A 22013-nucleotide genomic window follows, 5' to 3' on the forward strand; every position below is an offset into this window, starting at 1 on the left:
TACGACATAAATTGTTCACTTAGCTTCGCGTCTTCGTTCCTCTACTTCCGTTACCTTTTGGCTTCTCTTCGCCTTTTATATTTTAACAAATGCAGATATGATTACGGAAGTCCTTTAAAAATTTATGGCTGTAGAAGCCATTTGAAGTATTTGGGTAGTGAGCTTACCAACCATTGGGTTTTATATACTTCGAAATATTGAGATTTGCCAATTGGTATACTTTTGAAGAATATTTTGCGGCAAATCATACCCGTGATGATCCAGTGGGTAGAAGAAGGAAACCGCTGCTTTATTTTATAAAAAAAAAACTTCTCATGCTCGGCACAGCAAGGAAACATCATGAGGAAACAAGCATGAGTGGAGTGAAATATGCCATGTGTATATATTGGAGCAACTTGTTAGAGTATGCTCCAGACGTTATCCTCAAAACAGAGAGTACGCTTTACGCCCGCAGCGGGCATTTACGATAAATACCAGAAACCTTTAACAAACCTTTACCCAATAACTAGAATATGTTATGAATACACAAAAACTGTATTTTTTCTTTTAGAAATACAAATGAAATGTGGTACAAAGTAAAGGAATACCATGCAAAGAAATTACACACATAAACAAATCTAACGTATATTTAGTGCAGCAACAATGACTAATCTCAATTATAATGGACCTTGTATTTGTCAGAAATCGGAATTATTATGCTCACGAGTAAGCAACATTTCAACGAGAATGCTATCGAACTCGAAGCTCCATTTAATTATTTTTTTTAATTTATTTATGGCTGATGAAGTCAACTGCTTTTACTTTTTACTTTACTTTTGCTATATCCGTTAATATTAATTTCAAGATTAATAATTATTACCTCAAATTAGTTCTAGGCCTTATACTATAAGGAACCGTGAAATATAACCTTTTGCATTAAATAAGTAAAAATTGTATTTAATTTGTAGTTAATACTAAAAAATCGTAAAATTATTTTCGAATTTTACTGAATACATAATTATAAAACTATACAAAATCAAAAAAATTAGAGGTCCAGTTCTCAGAATGACTTTTAAATTTTTCTTGTTATATACAATAAAACAGATTTTTTTAAACTCTTATATTGACTTTTAATTTAAAATTTAAAATTATGCAATTTAAGGTTTTGGTATCTGGCCACTCAGAATTCTATGAGGGCCACACTTATCATTCCATGTCATCAGTTCTCAGCTACTTGATTGTCAATACCATAATGGTTGCCAGCTTAACATATCAATCATATGAAACAATTTGTAAAGATTTATATTTTGTTGAAGCTCTTTTTTGAAATATAATTAATTTACTCCATTGTGTTTTAATATTTTGAAATATATTATGATTTTATAGATTTTAATATACTCCTTTTCTTAGAAAATTATGGAAAATGTGAGTATTTTATTATTTTTTCTACATTATTTTTGTCTTGACAACACTTTATGTCAACGTCAAACTGTGTCAGTTCAGTAATCAGTTGCCGACGAAATATTGTCTGAAGTTGTATATCTCTACGACACTTCGATAAATAAACTATAAACCTATTTAAAACATTAAAAATTTAATTATATTTCTAACAAACAATATGTTCACTACATACTGATACTTTTTATCGTAGTGATAAAAAATAGTTTCATTAAATAACAATGTTTTGCAACGTAATTAAATATGCAATTATTTTGATATTTGTTATTTTATAGTTTATCACAATTCATAAAAAAGTGTTATGGTGAAAGATTTAACGATGTTTTGATATAACATAATATATAACGTGCACGATGCGAGTGAATTTACGTAAATTTATAATATTTTTTGGTTGTTTCTCATTAATATGGCTAGTCGTGTCTTATTCATCGTCGTACAGTCCCGTTTACAAACCGAGGAGCAGCGTGTCCGAAATAGAGATGGAAATAGACAGATTGCAACACAAAATGCAAAATCAGCTAACAGATAGTTATAGCTTGTTACAAAAAGTTAGGTTGCATTTAAAAAAGACTGAAGAAAAGAATGATGAGAGCGCTAAGAACTCTCAGCCAGCTTGGAATGAAGTTGATACTAACCAGAGTAAGTTATTTTATATGTATACTTATTACATATAATCATTCACATATTGTTAGTATGTATTTATTTTTTAATATTATCACTTGTCAAAGGTCAATTCAATAAATGTCATCTTTCAGTCCTCTCCCACTTTAGTCTGGGAAGTAAATTTTATATACTATTTATTATTAATATATTACATATAACCTATTGACTGGTATTAATAAATTCTCAGTTGCATAAATTAACATAGATTTAAATAATAAAAAAAAACAGTCTTTCCTTTCAATCCTGTATATATAATTCCTATTTCCTTATCCAGAGTACAGGCTTAATATATATATAGTCATAAGTTATATTGTGATACATTTCCACAGAATATATAACTACAATATTCCTTGTTATATGTTATATTCCTCGTCTATTATTATATCAACTGACTCATTTAAACTGCCAAAGTGATAAAATAATTAATGATTGCTTGATGCCTTCACCGTCCACCCACTGGCAGTTAATAGAGCTGCTATTCAATGTAAGTCGTAAATATACCATGAAAGAGAATATACAAAAACTGTTATACTCGAACTATAACTACTACTGAGCAATTGATTCAGATGTCGGAGATATTTTAAGGTCTTATTTCCGATGATTAAAACCGATGACTATCTATCGATGTCCAACATTCAGTAAGTTTGATGTTTCGACATTGAATATTCGATACCAAAACGCTAACGTTTCTCTTACTGCATGAATCATTGTATAGAAACTAGTAAAACTTTTAATTCTATATTCGGTTTTGTCGCATGATAGGTGGCTGTAGGTTAAAGGCTTAAAAACCTTATGTATGCTACATAGTAGTCATATTTATACTTGAAAGCATAACAAATGAGGCACAAAAGAGGTATCTTGCGAGGCAGTGCAGTTCATTCTACCTGACTGTACTGACCGTCTTCACATTTGGAGTCCAATATCACTTACATCAAGTAGATATGAGTCCTGCCTGAAAAGATATATAAAAAAAGCTACAATTTGAGATGTTTGGCATATTAAGTGTTAGTTGCTTTCAGTGACAGTACACTTGGATACTAGACACAATAGATAAATTATTGTATTATTATTAAATGTTTTGGGTCGGTCCAACATTTATCGGGCTTTTTATGAGTATAATACAATCAAACAATTGTCATGAAAGTCATGTTTAGCTGTATGAGAGATATCTAGTTTTAATCAAATTGACCTGGATATCAATTCAGGCTTATTTAGTTCAGAGTCTGGCTTTTTGTTTAACTTTTGCCTTTACATATTTGACACATTAAAAATTAAAATACAATTTATTTCAATTATAAATAAATCAATTGATATGAACAATAAGTTGATGTTTGATTGTTAATTCCTGTGGGTCGTGAAGTTACATGTACTCCCAAGTATTTCTCACTAAATTTACTGTTTACAAAAAAGGATTTAATCAATCTTAATCTGTAGTTAAATTAAAGGTGTTCAACAAAATACTCTATAATTGATGTATTTATCAAGTTTTATATACTTGTTAAGGATGATAATATACTGTGATAATTTTAATATAAAATACACTTAACTTTCAAAACAAACTTCGTGAATGCTTCTAATGAATTGTTAGGTTTCTACAAATTTACGCCTTTTAAGTGTGAAACCTTAAAAATGTATTCGTCAAACTCATCAATTTTAATTAGTTATCACAGATAAGGAATTGTCTTAACATTTCCATCACTGAGGTGACACGTTTTTTTTTTGTATTATTTCTAGATTTTCTCGCCTCGTCTTCTATAAACAATTAAAGATTAATGTTAGATTTTAATATGCATGTTTTCGTATACAGTTTCTCAGAAATTTGTATGTATATTTTACGCGGAATTTGTGAACGTAAACCAACGGATATTATCGTAATTGCAAGGTGTTGATGTTTTCAAATCGAAAAAAACAATTTCTGCTAAGTAGATTCACGCTGTATATAAATAACATCGACGGTCGACAGACTGTTTTATGTTAAAATAAAAAAATAAATTTCACAATATATTTTATTTGGATCGAAGAATGAGTCGAGTTAAACAAACTTTAAATTTACATATTGCATTCGATTTGCTAATAGCTCTGCTAAATTATGCTCTAAAAGCAATCCTCGATTCATGTATATTTATAATTCAATAAAATTCCACTTTTAAACGCTTTAATTCTACATTCATTCTTATAATCTGGGTCCCTTCAAACGAGGCGTGAAGAGGCATCTTGCCGGCCGGCTTGGCGAGGGTGACTAGTGCAGCTCGTCCTTGCTGACTGTACTGGTCGTCTTCGCGTTTGGACTCCACTTCCACTGTCAATCAGGTGGAGTAGACTCATACTCAACACGGACAATTTAAAAAAAAAATCAATGTTCCGGTACCAAATACGCTGTCATTTAAAACGCCATATTATCCAAATCCCATAATAGATGCGTTGTTCAAGATCTCGACCAATGATATCGCGTCAATTCAATGTCAAAGTTCTTGGTATGTCTCGACTCTTCATATGAGCGGGATAGGATTATATTTCCACCGGCACCGAAAGGCTGTGCAAAAGTGCAACACGGACAATCGTAATTCAAAAACGGTATAAACGGTCTTCCGGTTTGAAACGTGTAAAACGCACAACATCTTAACTCCCAAGCGATTCTTGACATTGGCAATGTCAGGAATGGTTAATATTTCTTAAAACTCCTGTGTCTATGGGTGATTATGATCACTTACCAACAAGTGGCCCAATTGCTCGTCTTAAGCAATAAAATATTAAAAATAATTGACGGAAAATTTCATTTTATACATAAAAAATCTTGTATTTTTGAAACAACATTACGAACTCACGATATATTTACATAATAAAATGATCCAAGTAAATTTTTGATGCAAATGTTTGAAGAACTTTGTATACAAAAGAATCCTTTAAAGTAGGTTGTGTCCGTCCATAAGCTTAAACTTCGTTCGTACCAAATTTCATCAAGTTTCATTCTATGGTTTAGCCTTGAAAGGTGTAACACAGACAGACAGAGTTACGTCCGCATTCATAATATTAGTATATATCAATCAACATGTATAGATATACGTGTTCATTGATATCCGATAGCGAGATAAACCACAGATAAATCAGCGCCACGTGATAGGGTACGTGTACGTGTACGTGTGCTATACAAATACGTTGTTAATGTAGGCGTGTCTTTTTTCCGCTGGTAATACTCCACCGAAGAAAAGAGAGGTGTTTTAATATATGATGTCGAATTTCACATATTTGCTTTCATGTTTTTAATTTGCGTTTATTTTCGCTCCGTGCGTCTTAAATCATGAAGATTTTTTTTCAATTTTAAAAGAAATATACTTGTACAACGTTGTTAGCGTTGTTAACGATGTTAGCCCAGTGGTTAGAACGCGTGCATCTTAACCGATGGTTGCGAAAATCCGAAAATCTGTCACATGTGTATCCAACAACCCGCATTGAAGCGTGGTGGAATATACTGCAAAACCTTGTCCTCAAAGGGAAAGGAGGCCTTAGCCCTGCAGTGGGAAATTTACAGACTGTTGATGTATGTACGTACTCGTTATAATGCAAAGTACTATTGTGTGGGGTAAAGGTGGGGGGGGTTGTATGTTGATGACAAAAGAGAGGATTATCTCTTTTACACGGTATACGATTAGGTCTTACCCCCAAGGCGCCCCAATAGATGCTACACATAAAAAAAATCTTGTAAAATAGATAACGTATAAATATCAACAGTTATGTAAACATAAAGTTCGACGACTTATATATTTACATTATCAATTATATGTCGCGTGTGAATTTATATGTTCCGTTCCAGTTACGGTGTTAACTGATAAATATCTGAGGTTTTTTTGGAAGTCAGTACAGTGCAGCGAGTATTGAATCTCTGCGTTATATGTATTCTATTTCAACCATAACAGGAGAAAAGCCGAATTAACAACATTTGACAGCAAATTGACGCGATATCATTGGACGTGACCTTGATTAGTCTATTATATTCACTGTGGATTTGCGAATAAATGACGTTTTGAACGTCGACGAAAGTGTTATCACAATTTTTAAAGTAAAATTAAAGTGAAAATAAGTAGTTAAGTGCAATAGTGTTGTACTATAAATAAATATATATTTATCATAAATTCTTAGTAATGCACAACATAGCCGAGTTATCAAATCGCATTATATACGTAAATCTAAGGTTTGTTTATCTTTTTCCAACTTCCATTGACCCGCCCCCCTCATCGTTAAATTATCAGCGTTCATTAACAAATTTAATCTTATTTATATTTTTATTGCCCACATATTCTTACATCAGTATCTCACGCACACTATAACATATTAACATAGTAGACTAACATTTTGACAAATAATCAAGATTTTTTTCTTCATACTTTAAACTTAAAGAGAAAAAGAAACATGCTTACAGCCTAAAGGTAAAGGTCGCCAAAATTGTAATTTGGTAAAACTAAAAGTTTTACCTTACCGCTACATCGCGATCTCTTCTAAATATAATGTATATATTTACACTATTTCTTAGATCATTTATATCTGGATAGGCTGTCAATGAAGAGAACGCGTCGAAGAAAAATGTGTCCAACTGTTGGCTACTAAGTACTCGCACACCAGTAAAGTAGTGACGTTTGGCGAGTGTCAAGCTGTCACGCACACCAAGATAATAAAGTTGCCTCATTTGTTTTAGTTATTTTGTAGTATGACACACTATCTAGATATATAAATATAATCTAAGCACTATATGTTATAAAACAAAGTCCACGTCTGTCTGTCTGAACGCGTTGAATTCAAAAACTACCGAATGAATTATCGTACGGTTTTCACCTATGAACGGAATTGTGTGGATTGGCCGAATCGTGACGATGTTTGTTGAAGATTTTAGAAAAAAAATAATTCAACTGTTTGGTTTTCTGATGTGAACTGCGTAAACGTGAGTGCGTGTATTTTCGGCCTCGGCTTTGGTTTATTTAAGCAATTTTTAGGCATAAAAGAGTAGCGTGTGTTCTTCCTTGGAGTTCAAATTTGCTTCATAACAAACTTCATCGTAATCCGCTCAGTGGTTTGACCGTGAAAGAGCAATATACAGACAGACAGATTTACTTTCGCATAATATTAAAAAAATATTTTAAATTTTAAATAATAAATTTATTATAAATTTTAATATTATTTAAAATATTTTTTTTTAAATAATATTAGTAAGGAGTATTTGTAGTATTGGAAATTAGAAAAAAAAAAAATTCTTCGATCGAAAATAAACGTTTTGTATAGGTACCCTATTCTATAACTTTATTTTAAAACGTGCGAAGCCGGGACGGGTTTCATGTTATTTATATAAGGAAATCGTATGAATAAGGTAAATATGATAATGATTTTAGTCAAAATCACATATCACCATTTGACATTTCATCAGCGTGTTTTGCGGTGAGATTCAAGTTAGAACGAATTACAGAATAGCTCTACAGAAAAGGTATTTAGGTATTTAATAATGCGGGCTCATTTGCTTCGTAACGGTGTGGCTTATTAATGAAAGCCAAAAATATTTGCATAACAAAATGTTAATTATATTCATAAACATAGAAATATATGTATTATCAGCCTTGGTTATTATATGTTAAAGATGTTATGTATATGTATGTATATTAAGGCTATTGTGATTGTTACCAAGCCATGACATGATAGAACTATAGGTCCGTTGGAATTTAGCAAAGTCACTCCTTTGGTGACGTAAACACTCACTAAGAAATTCTATGATCTAAGATTTTTTTAAAGGCAATGTTGCTACTGTCTGGAAGTCCAGATGATATTTGGATACAAAAGATATAATTGTTCGTAAATCGTCGGAAGCAATTATTACCAATTTTATTGGCGGTCGGTTGAACGTTTTGATGCGCAGCGACAACATGGAAACTGGATACCCCCTCCTTTATGGAAAAAAAATACATAAATGTATGCCAATTTTCATAGTAAACCGTCAAAGATAGCCGAAGTGTTATCACAAACTGATATACTAACATCAATTTCTATACATCCGCTATACAGATTTTTGTGTCTAAAACGTTAATATTTTAAGGCAAACATACAAAAAACATATTTTTTTTGGGCCAGTAACCTTCGCGAATTGAGGAGGACCCTCACCAAAGATTCAACACGATCGAAGGAGTTTTTTTTATGAAAACAGTGGAAACATTTAGCAATTAAGAGGACAGTCCTTGCGGAACGCTAAAATAGCGCTTACTATTTTCAAAATATCTTAAAACTGGAGCATTGATTATGGATAAAAAAATATATTCAGTATCTGAATAGATATATCACAAGTTTCACCGGATCATATTTATAAAATATATATCAATAACTTAGTAAATTCATCGTCAACATCACTCCAAATACTGAAATCGACCTTTTCTATCAACATTTTGTAAGCTATTTAGCGGCTAGTTTATACATGTTTTTTTTGTTAAATGGGGACCCAAAAGTGTAAATAATAAATTCACCATGTTTAATTTCTATTATATCAAACAATTTTATAGTAATTTTTATTTAAATATTGCTTACTTTTTGGCATTCGTCGTCCATACTTTTTAGTATGGAGAAAATAATTTGACGGTTTTGACTTATTATTCGACATTTCTGTCAATAATTTTTCAGTCCCTCCCCAGAGCTCAAGGTGAGAGCACGTCAGTTTTTATTTCGAGCCGAGTCTTATAATTTTGCGAAACGTCTACGCACACATAGATAAGTTAGCATAAGGGTGGGGCGCGAGAGTCGTTTGATGCAATTGTTAATTTTTTCTTTTTATAATAGTTTTGGACTTTTTTGTAACAAACTATAATATCTTTGTTACACTTAAGTACATAAACTAGGTAAATACGACAATTAATCACATAGTAAGAAAATCAAATCTAAAAAGTGTACGAAGGGTAACCTCTTTCCCCTAATGTCGAATTAAAAGTACAAAATGTTAAGGATGAACCTGAATATACCTGAATGTAATTTAATGTTTGCACTATCCTGCTTATTTTTTTCTCTAAATTCGAAATTTAAAACAAACGCCAACTCATACCATTACTCATGTCGTTTAGTTCGTCTGGTTAATTTCTAATTATTATTTAAAGGCTTTATTAAAATATTGCTAAGAAAAAACGGTTGATATACATTCCTCTGTGTATTGATGCTAGACTTAGTACCTTTCATGACCAGATACCGTCAACGGCCCACCCCCCTAATTTTCGTGTAATATAAAATAATTTTAATTGAATTATTTCATAAATTTTTTTTTTTTAATAAAGACTTGTTCAACCAAGAAAAAGTATTTTGTTTTTAGTTTTTTGTTAGTTAAAAAATTATTTGATTAATATTTAACTATTTTTATTTATAAAATTTATGTACTTTACGCCCTAATTCGGTATACCTACCAACCTTAAAATATCCAGAAAATATTAATTATTTAATTAGACGAATGCGGTTGAAACAATAAAAATCATAATGTATATTAAGCATCTTAAAGCACTCTGACCGCACCCTATGCTAACAAATAATTTATAATTGTGTTTGCGAGTGACAACCTTATAGCTAATACATTACTCGTAATTAAATGTATTTTAATAAATCCTACGTTATGAACGCGCAATGAAAATTTAATTTATTTGTTGCACCTAAAACAAGCAACTAATTGTCTCCGGGGATGCGTACGGTACACTGCATAATGCAACTGTATTATTGGAAAGTATCTATGTGTGTGTTCTAAAATAAATTCCCACGCTTACAAACTACGCTCTTAATAAGAAATTTTATAAGATTTATGTGAAATCCTTCGCAAATATCTTTTAATTTTCATCCATATGCATCTATACTATTATTATAAAGAGTTTTTTCGTTTGATTAAACGCGCTAATCTCAAGATATACTGGTCCCATTTTCAAAATTCTTTCAATGTTATATACACTTATCGAGAATGGCTATTGGCTGTATATCACGTTACGACCAATAGGAGCGGAGTATCAATGCGAAATGTTGTAAAAACGGGGCAAATTATTCCTTTTTGTAAACAGTTAAAGTATCGCAAAAATTGTGTATTGGAGAATCTGTAAGGGCAAATTCGGGACAAGCAGCTTGTTCGCTAATAAATCATCTATTCGCCAGTACTGTGCTAGTGTATCGTGCAATATGCCTCATTTATTTCCATCGAGGTTTTATTTAAATATCACATAATGTTTCTAAAAGTAATCATTCAGAGTGCTAAGTATAAAGAAATGATACTTTCTGAATCCGAATGCTTAATTTATTGCTGAAAATACTCATGTATACCCTATATTTATTGAGGACTTTCCTCAATTCCTCATGGAGCATTGTCAGAACTGGATTTCGATAAAAATAGTACATATCAATTTCAATTATTATTATTTTCCAAAACAGCTACGGCTTGGATAATTTTGGACGTGGTACAACATCATCCTGAGTGTCAGCGCCTATAAATTAATTTATCCATTAATTCGGCAGTCGTATTTTTAATTTTTAAGGTAAATTATTTAAACTAGTAAACTCAAAATCAATGAGTGTCTTTTGTTTTTATGTATCTACGAATTTGTTTTATATCGATGATTAAATCGATAAGCTGCAATGAATGTTTTGTATAAAATGAAGCCGTTTATCGCTAGAGGTATTTGTTAATTTTATCTGGGTTTAGTTTGTCCACCTGATACGTTTAACATATGGCTTTCGTCACGGCGTACAATAAATTCGATAACCGGACGAGTAAAAATTATCTAATATTATAAGTGAGAAAATTTGAACGAATGGATGTTTGGTAGAACAACAAAGATATTTTATATGATAGGTAGGTGGACAGGTGGATGGGCCACCTGATGGCAATTAATCATCACCGCCCATAAACATACACAATATATAAACATACCTTACATCGCTAATGCGCCACCAACCTTAGAACTGAAACACCCTTCAAACCGGAACATAAAAATACTAAGTGTTGCCGATTCGCGGTAGAATATGTATCTGATGGGTGGTACCTACCCAGACGTACTTCCACCAAGCGCTACCACCAAGTAAATGAATCTAAGTAAATTAAATTTAACTAACACCAGCAAAACACGCGACCGAAGCCACGGTTTAAAACTGGTACTACAAATTATGTACTTAGTTATTCTATTAATTTATTTACTTATTTATTTATTAACTCTTTATTGCACCCAAACTTTAAACTAAAAATTACATTTTTGCTACACAAAAGTTGCATGATTCGCAACAGGCGAACATAGAAGTATATAGAGTAAATTTATTCTTCTTCTTCGAGTGCCACTCCGACTAGCGGAGGTTGGCAGACAGCTTTGAATACTCCTTCTTGTTCTTCGCGAGGCGAAAGAGATCGACATTCTCGGATGTTGCACAGCCAAGCCAATATAGTGTAAATTTATTGGTTATCTTTAATTATATATCTTTCAATAAATTATAAAGTGTCCGTATAAATGTTTTTTTTTTAATAGGTGAAGTAAAGAGTGTTTAACTACGATTACTTTATCTTATCAGAGTATCAATACTATGATAATGTTGCATAAGCTTATATAGTCCATTCTATTGAACGGCTTATTAGCCACATTGATGATTATAATTATTCTCCGAAAATAGATAGCATATAATTTATTGGGTTACTTACCTATATATTAGTAGTTAGGACACGTTCTAGGTTCCCCAGTATAAGAACTAACCGATGGTAGCTTCAATTAGTATAGTTTTGAAAAATGAAGATTCAAAAGTGCTTGTGAAAGCCTACTTGAATATATTTTGATTTTAGACATTTTTGCTCGCGGATATATCTTTACAATTATTTGGTGGAGAAAATATTCTTTCAAATTTCAGTGGTTTGTTCGTGAAAACGTAACAGACAGACGTACTTTCGCATTCATAATATTAGTAAAAATAACTTAAGCATATACATCTAATGTTACAAACTAACTATAAAACCAACTTATCATTGTAAACGTACAGTTCTGACAGCAAAGATCCTGATGAGTTTTTCGTCGGTTTTTCTAAGGACTGAGATGTTTTTTTCCGAACCGGTGGTATAATTTAGAAAATCGACTAGAAAGTGTAATGATACTATGTTGAATAAAGATTTCTGAATTTGAATGCTTTGTGAACAGACTAACAAATGGAAAATGTCCTAAAGTCCTAAATCATTTTTATGTTTTAAGTGATCAATTATTTAACTAATTTCTAAAGGGTTTTTGTCAGTTTTTAAAGATAAGTCTTAGAACAATGACCGATTTAACAAACGACTTCAATACATCTTCGCTTGACAATTGTCTATGGTCATAAGATGCTTAGCAAGGAGGAAGTCGCATGTTCAATCGTGACCGTAAACTATTGTGGTACGTACAACAGATGTAACGGTAACTGCAGAGTAAATTAAAGTAAAAGTACTTGATGATGTCTGAAAAATTCTATGTAATATAATATTCTGTATAAAAAATTGCGAATAGTGAACTTAACAAATCGATTTTGTTATTATTAAAACATGAATGAAAGTATTTTTCAAAATTAGATTCAAATCGAATACAATTTAATGCTTTTAAAATTGCTCTATGTACACGTTTGATTAGTATTTTTAGTTTTGAAATCGATTAAGTGACTATTCGTTACCGATGTTGAATCGATTTAAATTGGACAGAAAGAACAATTATTGCTTAACGATTAGTACAAAGCGAATGTCGATGTTTTCAATTATTTGTTAAGCAATACGTGTTGATCAACCATAGATAATAAATGATATCGTCCAAAGTAAGCTTAAAAAAAAAATTGAAATATTTGATTAAAATTCTTATGGTGATTCAATTTACATTTTACAAGTTTATCGATAAAATGCGAAATTAGAAATAGTTAACAGGATTTTTATGTATGAACCTTTTCGTAATTAACTTATTTTTTTTCTTTTCAGATTACAAAAATCCCGTATTGCCAATATTAGTGATCGCCTGCGACAGAGTGACCGTGAAGAGGTGCTTGGACAATTTAGTCAAATTTAGACCGAATAAAGAGACATTCCCCATTATAGTAAGCCAGGTTAGTCGAGATGTGAATATTTACCGATGATTCTGAGTTCAGACCCGGGGCAAGCATCATTGAATTCATATGCTTAATTTATGTGTATAAAAATTTCGAGGTTGACTATTCAGGATATCGATAGTATCATTTTGTTCAATACTATCGACACGTGACAATACTATCGATAGTCCTCTATCGATAGATAATAGATTGTCTATCGATATGCATCATTAGTTTATTATCTCGTGGTCGGTGGTGAAGGAAGACATCGTGCATTAGAGAGTAGCGTGGTAAAGTAAGCTCGAAATATTCTCCTCAGAGGGAGAGAACTTTTGGCCAGCTGTGAGAAATTTACAGTTACTTTAGGTAACTCACAGGCGCGATTTTTGTTTTTTAATAATGGATACTAAGAGTTAGCACCCTGCTAAAGTAATGTTAGTTTGGTTATAGGAACACGGTCGGCTAAAGCGAATGAATGAATTAAATATACACGAACGATTCTAGGTGTGCGTGCAATATTCTCTTCCACGTGTAAAATACGTTGCGTATTTGATGACAAATCTAAAGGGGCGTATCTGCCATCCTGTTCACGTCGCGTTAAAGTTAGTTTAAAGTTGAAACATGTATATATTTTAAAATTTCTCATACGTGATAGAATATATTCGCCCGCATCCATTAGCGGTGTTTTTTTTTTTAAGTTATGATACTTCTATGTACCGATATGAAATATTATCGACATAAGAATGTAGTTAGTATGTCTGTGTTTACAAAATAACTGCTCTCTTTAAGTTTATAAGGCGCTGCGGGTTACTAAAACCGTAACAGACATTTTTTTTTATTTTTGTCTGTCTGTTTATCAAAGATAATCTTTAAAATGGTTAACTATTACATATTAGAATGAATTATTGTAAAGTGTTTTAAGGTACCGTTTAGTGTTTTTTTTTTTTTTTTTTTTTTTTTTTTTTTTTTTTTTTTTTTTTTTTTTTTTTTTTTTTTTTTTTTTTTTTCGCCAAAATCGATTATTTACTTGGTGGTAGGGCTTTGTACCCGTCTGGGTAGGTACCACCCACTCGTCAGATATTCTACCGCCAAATAACAGTACTCTGTATTGTGGTGTTCCGGTTAGAAGGGTGAGTGAGCCAGTGTAATCAAAGGTAAGAAATGGTTAATACTTCTTACAGCGCCTTTGTCTATGGGCGGTGGTGACCACTTACCATCAGGTGGCCCATATGCTCGTCGGCCAACCAATGCCGTAAAAAAATCCTATATATATATTTATAATGATTTAAAGTTGAAGTTAAAATTTAACATTCGTCATGAGTGAAAACGCACAGTATAGTTATTTTTATAATATAACAAGGAATACTTAAAATATTTATCATGAAAGCATCATACATTGTCCTTTCCAAAGACTGACGATAAGGTCTTTTCTAATTCAGCGCCGTATGACGTCACTGGCACCTAGTACCGTTGACAACGTAAGAAATGTTATTTATTTTTAGGTTATATTAATTTTTCGATGCTTTTTTGGACTAAAAACTATTCTGAAAAACATGAGAGTTAGTCTAATCAGACGTTATCAGTGTAGTGTATATAGTGATAATTGAGAGTGTACTGGTGTACCGTTTAAGAAATACCGATACATGTTGAGTGGTTGGCACCAACTGAGACGTACTCGTACACGACCACTAAGTAATTTTTTTTTTATCTATTTTTAGTTTACGTTGTTGTTTTTAATAAAGTTCAAATTACACGCTTCTGCCGGTAACCGTTTACCGCGCAAAATGACATAATTATCTTAATTTTCTTTATTCGCTCAATGATCGAATGAAACGAGATAATGAGTGTAGTTTCGTCATTTTTTACGCTCTGATTATTCTTATTATGTCGTTTTTTTTTTGTTATCTGTTTGCTGTGATAGTTTAGGCTTAGGGTATTTGCAATTGTACTTTGAACCTGACAAATATATAAATCTGTATACATATACATATTTTGCAATATAGTAATAATAATTGTAATAAGTAATGTCGCCATTTTTACTTTTCATGTCAGTTTCAACTTCAACTAAAGGTATAATCATTTATTCTAATGTAATTCTTACATTATTTTCTTTATTTTTTATATTTAATTAATACGCATTTTTCTGTCTATGTAAAATATTTATGTGGAACTATCAAATTCTATAGTTTTCATGTGATGTATTTGTTTAGGGATTCTGCAGTCAAAGTCAAAGTCAAAGTCAAAAATCTTTATTCAATATAGAAGTGTTTGCACTTGCTTATTGATTGTCAAAAATCTACCACCGTTTACCGCAGTTGTTTGATTCCTAAATTGAAAAATAAAGAAAAAAATAAATTTGAATTTACGTCATAACGTCATAACGCAAAAGTAATATTGTTATTGTTAATAAAATATCTCTCTAAACTCTTTAAAACAACATTGTGCAAATGGTACTTTAAACTGTGTTTCGACAAAGCGTCAGCATTAAAATCATTAATAGTTAAACTTAAGCCCTCGCACGAGCTCAGGCACCTTACACCTGGGCGTCCTTCACAATAATTACTCGCACTTGCTGGCCCCCCTGCTAGCAAGTGCGAGTCTAGTCATTAAAACGGAGTGTCTACCCAGCGGCAATGATATAGAGAGTTAACGCAGTCTGTCCGATTAAGTCTCCATGAAGCGAGCGTCAGGTCGCGGACCTCAATCGGTTGATTCGTTCAATCGATCGAGATATCGTATGACAAAATATTCACACACGACTGTACATCGAGCTGTAATTTAAAACTGAATTAACAAGATTTATTAACATAAGAATTGATAACATCAAGTGCTTAAATATATACAAATATGAATTAAAAATAGTTACTGTATAAATCTTGATCGCGTGGAATGGTGGCAAGAATGCTAGCTGCCTTTCCCCGTTGAATCGCAATTCCGATAATCGAGGCTAAAAACGAACCAGCCCTCCTGTCACCAGTGGAGGCAATAAGGCGAGGTGTTATATTTTTGATGAAGCTTTTTGCACCACTGCTCCAAGGGCCAAGTGTTTCGACAGCAAATGGGACAAAAAAGTAATTTGACAAAAGCGGTAATTAGTCAATGACTTCTTAGGATATCGAAACAGAGAAATTCGATAAGAACTTGAAATTTAATTGAATTTTGAAAATCGAGTTGAAAATAAGTAATCATCGATTTTCATAAAAAGCGGAAAATTAAAAACAGTGACAATATTCTGTGAATATTCTTTCTGAGTTCCGAGATTAATTAACTTAGAATCGACATTATTATCAATGGTTTCGACGTGTTACAAATTTTATTATTTTCCAGGACTGTGGTCACAATGAAACATACCACGTGATCAAATCCTATACCGACAGTGATCCAAGTATCACGGTGGTGAGGCAGCCGAATCTATCGGAGATACCGTTGCCGCGGGCGAAAGTGAAATTTAAAGGCTATTACAAAATAGCAAGACACTACCGGTTCGCTTTGAACCATGTTTTTGTTGGTTTGGAACATGAGGCTGTGATTATTGTTGAAGGTAAGTTTTTTTTTTTTTTTAATACAGATTTTGCTTAACCCTTTATATTAATCAAGGTCAAAAATCTTTGTTCAATATGGAAGTGTTACACTTGCTTATTGATAGTCAAAAATATCTACCACTGGTTCGGAAATTAACACCTCGAACATGAGAAGAACAAGCGAAAGAAACTCGGGTTTTTTTTTTAATTTCATTTTTGCAAGTATTTATTTCATTTACAATAAACATGTTTCTTTCGTTATTTGAGATAGTCTGGAGGCGATCATCTCATTCCCAAGGTGTGCGATCAAACAAAGATGTCATTGGTGTTGTTATATCCTTAAGATGTACCAATTCTACTAAAAAAATTGTCTCTTTATCGCAATCGAACCGAAAGGTTATCGTTCAATTGTTTTCCTAATCTACTAACACAGAGATCGAGTTCCGGGTCGGTCGAAGATTGATCGGAATAGAATCTCAAACGTATCCGTTATGTGTTAGTAGAATTAGACCCTGTGTTCTTTGATACGATGAACGATATATTACGTCCCAACGGGAGAACGTCATAGTCTAATCAAACTTTGTCATCAGACCAAGACTGGCGAATGACTTAATATTAACTGACTCTTTTCACATGAAAGTATCAACATTAGTTTTTGGTCTTCTTCTTTCGTACGTCAAGTCATTGATGTCAGAAAGAGAGAGTGCTTAACAAAACAACTGCTTATCAACTTTTATCAATAATTAAATTCTAAAGTTAAACCTATTGACAGAGCGATGCTGAATTGTTAGTCCTACCTTTTTTTATTAAATGAATCACTCAAAAGACCTCACGTATACAACCCATTAGCGATGTGTAAGTCCCAGGTTCGTCGTCACCGTTTGGGCTTCAACATTCTTCAAATTCTATTAGAATGGACGTGTTTTATGTTCAGTAAAGCTATCTTATAAGAATTCGTATCTCAATCGTGAAAACCAGCTAACGGTAACATTATATTTTAATGAGTATCGTTAGTTAAGTTTACGACGAGTTTCGAGTTTTTTTTGTTCTTACAGAATATCTGGACAATTAAAGAATTATAAGACAATTTATAAACGTTATTTTTCTACAGATGATCTAGACATTTCCCCCGACTTCTTCGAGTATTTTCTAGGCACGTATCCGCTACTTTTTAAGGATCCCAGTATATGGTAAGTAGTCTTATACGGTCTTACTCTTAATGTTTTTTAAAGGGTGATTATAAACAATGCTATATTCTTTTTTCAAATGTCGAATCATTGATGAAAGAAAGAGCTATCGGTGTTTGACTAAACACCCCCTAGAGTTCTAAGACTCTCATAATATTCTCACTATTATCAGAGCCCCAACCGCCACGTCGTAGAACTAAATTATCACAAACAATAACGAACAAGTCGTTGATTTTGTTTTTATATTTTAAATGTGTGAGCACACTCGATGATTGGCCTCCTGATAGTAAGTGGTCACCGCCGTCCATAGGCATTGGTACTAAGGAATATTAACCATGCCTTATATCGCCAATGCGCCACCAACATTGGTAACAATAATAAGTATTCCTACTTGAAAGCCCCATCATGTAGTCTTTTTAAAACGATATCTCTCGCACATAAATTTTTGGATATATTTCTTTGTAAAACATATGATAATTTTATTCCAGGTGCATATCTGCATGGAATGACAATGGGAAGAAGGAACACATCGATCTCTCAAGACCTGAACTATTGCATAGGACAGACTTCTTCCCGGGCTTGGGATGGCTGCTCAGGAAGGATACGTGGCTCCAATTGGAACCGAAGTGGCCACAAGCGTGAGTACAAGTTTATTTGGTGACTCTCTCTATTATTTCCATCGGGTTTCTGTATTTATGTTTTTCCAGGGGTTTCCTTTGTATATCGATTCACTTAAGCCCTGTTGTATAATACATTTTTACCAAGGAAACGTCAAAATGAACTTTTAAAAAATAATATACTAGTAACCATCTGACTTTATAATAGCAATTACATTAATTACTTTAAATTAATCATATTAAATATCAAATAACGACAAATTATCTGACTCAGAAATGGTATGTCCGAAGCACCCAAAATTCACGCCAAAAAAGTAAACCCAAGCCTTCGTGACTTTTAATGTATAGATGCATTATACAAGAATATATAATACTTGGTGGTAGGGCTTTGTGCAAGCCCGTCTGGATAGGTAGCACCCACTCATCAGATATTCTACCGCCAAATAGCAGTACTCTGTATTGTTGAGTTCCGGTTAGAAGGGTGAGTGAGCCAGTGTAATCACAGGCACAAGGGACATAACATCTTAGTTCCCGAGGTTGGTGGCGCATAGGTGTTGTAAGGAATGGTTAATATTTCTTACAGCGCCTTTGTCTATGAGTAGTGGTGACCACTTACCATCAGGTGGCCTATATGCTCGTCCGCCAACCAATGCCATAAAAAAAAGAATAACTTAATTTTACTCCAATAGGAACTTACGAGAACGTTTGATACGTAATGTTCCAAATTTGATTTGAATATAACCGGCAACGTTATTTTTTTCCATCAACTTCTAGATTTTTCGACGACTGGCTCCGTGATCCAGAAAACACAGACGGCCGAGCGTGTATAAGACCTGAGATTTCGAGAACATATAGTTTCGGAAAGGTATGTACGTCGTATTAAGCTCTGAAAGTCTTCAATATGGGACTAACCCTTAGCCCAACGGTAGGACATTGGTATGCTGTTACTTTACTTAACACAAATCTTTCAGATCGGCGTTAGTAAAGGACTCTTCTTCGACATGCACTTGCGTTACATGCAGCTGAACATGGAATTCGTGGAATTTACGAAACTAAATCTCACATATTTAATAAAGGTATGTTTTTATAAATTAACGTAGTATTTATTCTATAAGAAATTCCAATGAAAGTTCAAGTATGTCATAGCGAACTTACTGTACATTTTAGTACGACTGTATTTTACTATAGTTTATTGTACGCCATTCCTCTGCTCAAGAGCCGAGATGGCCCAGTGGTTAGAACGCGTGCATCTTAACCGATGATTTCGGGTTCGAACCCAGACAAGCACCACTGAATTTTCATGTGCTTAATTTGTGTTTATAATAAATCTCGTGCTCGGCAAAGGAAAACATCGTAAGGAAACCTGCATGTGTCTAATTTCAACGAAATTCTGCTATATGTGTATTCCCCCAAGCCGCATGGGAGCAGCGTGGTGGAATATGCTCTAAACCTTCTCCTCAAAGGAAGAGGAGGCCTTAGCCCAGCAGTGGGAAATTTACAGGCTGCTAATGTAATGTAATTCCTCTACCACCCTAAAAATCAGTGCGGGACAGGGCCAGATTATTTATGGAATAACCCGAAAACATAAGTAAGAGCAGAATGGTGTAACTACAAAAAACGATAACCGACATTGTCTTTAATAATTAATATTTAAAGGATCCTAATATCGTATCAATGTAAATCGACTGTATAATTTAAGATTAAATATGTATTAAAACGTTATTTAATTAATATTGGAGTTTAAGATCCATGACCTCGAGATCTGCGGCCTTCTAAGCTAGTCTAACGCAGCAGTCATTAAAGTTCACGCTCACCACTAATCTTGGTCACTCACACTGATAGTTCTTCTTTCCATTATCATACAATTGTGCAAGAGAGAGGCATATAGCTCTTTCTCCTCGGACAAAGTAAAGATAGATTATATCTCTGAATATAAAAAAAACTATGTATACCTTACAGGACACGTACGATGAAAATTTGACATCGTTCGTGTACAACTTGCCGGAAGTGTCCGCTGAGGATGTTATGTCTAGCACGGGAACTGAACCCGCCGTCCGTGTGTCATATTCCACAGCGAAGACTTACCAACGTGCGGCTAAAAAGCTTGGCCTTATGGATGATTTTAGGGTGAGTTTAGTGTCAACCAGACCTTTCCTATCCTTGGGTATACGCTCTTTTTGCAAGCTGATCTTGATCCCAATTTAATACAAATTCGACTCGCGATTTTAACAATAGCGACTATTTAAAATTGTTTTTTTTTTTAATTGTATACAGTTATCAAAATTCTGATACAAGGAAATCACTTAAACCATGGTAGTTTGAATTTGATTGGTGATAGAGAGTTCCAGTCAAAATAATCTTGGTAAGTTACTTGGCAAGGCTTTCTGTAAGCCCGTCTAAGTATCATCAGATATTCGACCGGCAAACATGAATATTTAATATTGTTGTGTTCCCGTTTGAAGGGTGAGTGAGCCAGTGTAGCGGGCATAAAGGACATAACATCTTAGCGACCGTGGCTGGTGGCGCATTGGCTTTCATAGAAAGTTCTTAAAGCGCCAATGTCTATGGGCAGAGTTAAACACTTACCATCAGGTGGGCCATATGCTCGTCTGCTTACCTATTTTAATATATATCAATGTAACTCGCTAACGGCCGAATACTGAAACGTCACTTAAATTTCGCATACTCAAAGGGCGTTGTATTAACTTTTTGTTAAGAATAGGGTCCGATATGTATGTGTATACTATCGTTGATAAATAAAACAATGAAAAATCTTCAACTTTGATAGGAGAACTCAAAGTCCGAAATGAAAAGAAGAAAAAAGTTGTTACTAAAATAACATAACATAATTATTACTTTCTTGCCAATATAATAACCGCCTTATTAAATAAAGTCGCGAGTAGTCCTTAATTCATTGTCGTCTCATCGTCTAATTATTCTTTCAGAGTGGTATCCCAAGAGCAGCGTACCGCGGTATAGTGACGTGTTTTATAAGAAATCGCCGAGTCTACCTCGCTCCTAGTTACGAGTGGACCAAATATGACCCGACGTGGGGCTAATAAATGTTATATTAAAACCTTTTTGCTATGTATTTATTTTTTAAATATCCTGTTATAAAAGTATTAAAAAAAATTCAATCCCATTAAATTTTTTATTTGTTGTTTTTTTTTTTAATTTAATATTCTCTCTTTAGTTTAATTTAAATATAAATCTATGTGTGTGTACTATATACAATCCGAACATGTATTTATAATGCAATAATGTAGGCTATATAGCAATGAGATTTATAGCCGTTTCCAATCACGGGACCAATAAAAGCAAATAAACAATTTTCACATTGAATCGTCAATGTTTCATTGGTCGAGATTTTAAATAATATTAAATTCAGTATACTAGAATAAATTTCATTTTGAATGTCACGAAGTTTTTAGAACTTTGAAAGTAATATTAAAGCGGATTTTAGTATTTAAATGGAATAGTGTTGTATCATGAACAGAGATATATTAAACAAGAAACGTTTGCAGTGCATA

The 22013-nt window shown here is 33.0% G+C and overlaps 1 protein-coding gene across 1 annotated transcript; it reads left to right on the forward strand.

Moving 5' to 3' along the window:
- Positions 1 to 1495: 1495 nt before the first annotated feature.
- On the forward strand, positions 1496 to 21642 carry LOC125074183 (alpha-1,3-mannosyl-glycoprotein 2-beta-N-acetylglucosaminyltransferase). The gene is made up of 9 exons (XM_047685428.1): positions 1496 to 2076; positions 13052 to 13176; positions 16486 to 16699; positions 17791 to 17869; positions 18355 to 18504; positions 19258 to 19348; positions 19455 to 19559; positions 20443 to 20610; positions 21429 to 21642. Exons 1-9 carry the CDS (start codon positions 1791 to 1793, stop codon positions 21540 to 21542), a joined length of 1332 nt encoding a protein of 443 aa, XP_047541384.1. The 5' UTR covers positions 1496 to 1790; the 3' UTR covers positions 21543 to 21642.
- The last annotated feature ends 371 nt before the right edge of the window (positions 21643 to 22013 follow it).

This window comes from Vanessa atalanta, chromosome 27 (genome assembly GCF_905147765.1).
Source record: "Vanessa atalanta chromosome 27, ilVanAtal1.2, whole genome shotgun sequence".
NCBI lineage: Eukaryota > Metazoa > Arthropoda > Insecta > Lepidoptera > Nymphalidae > Vanessa > Vanessa atalanta.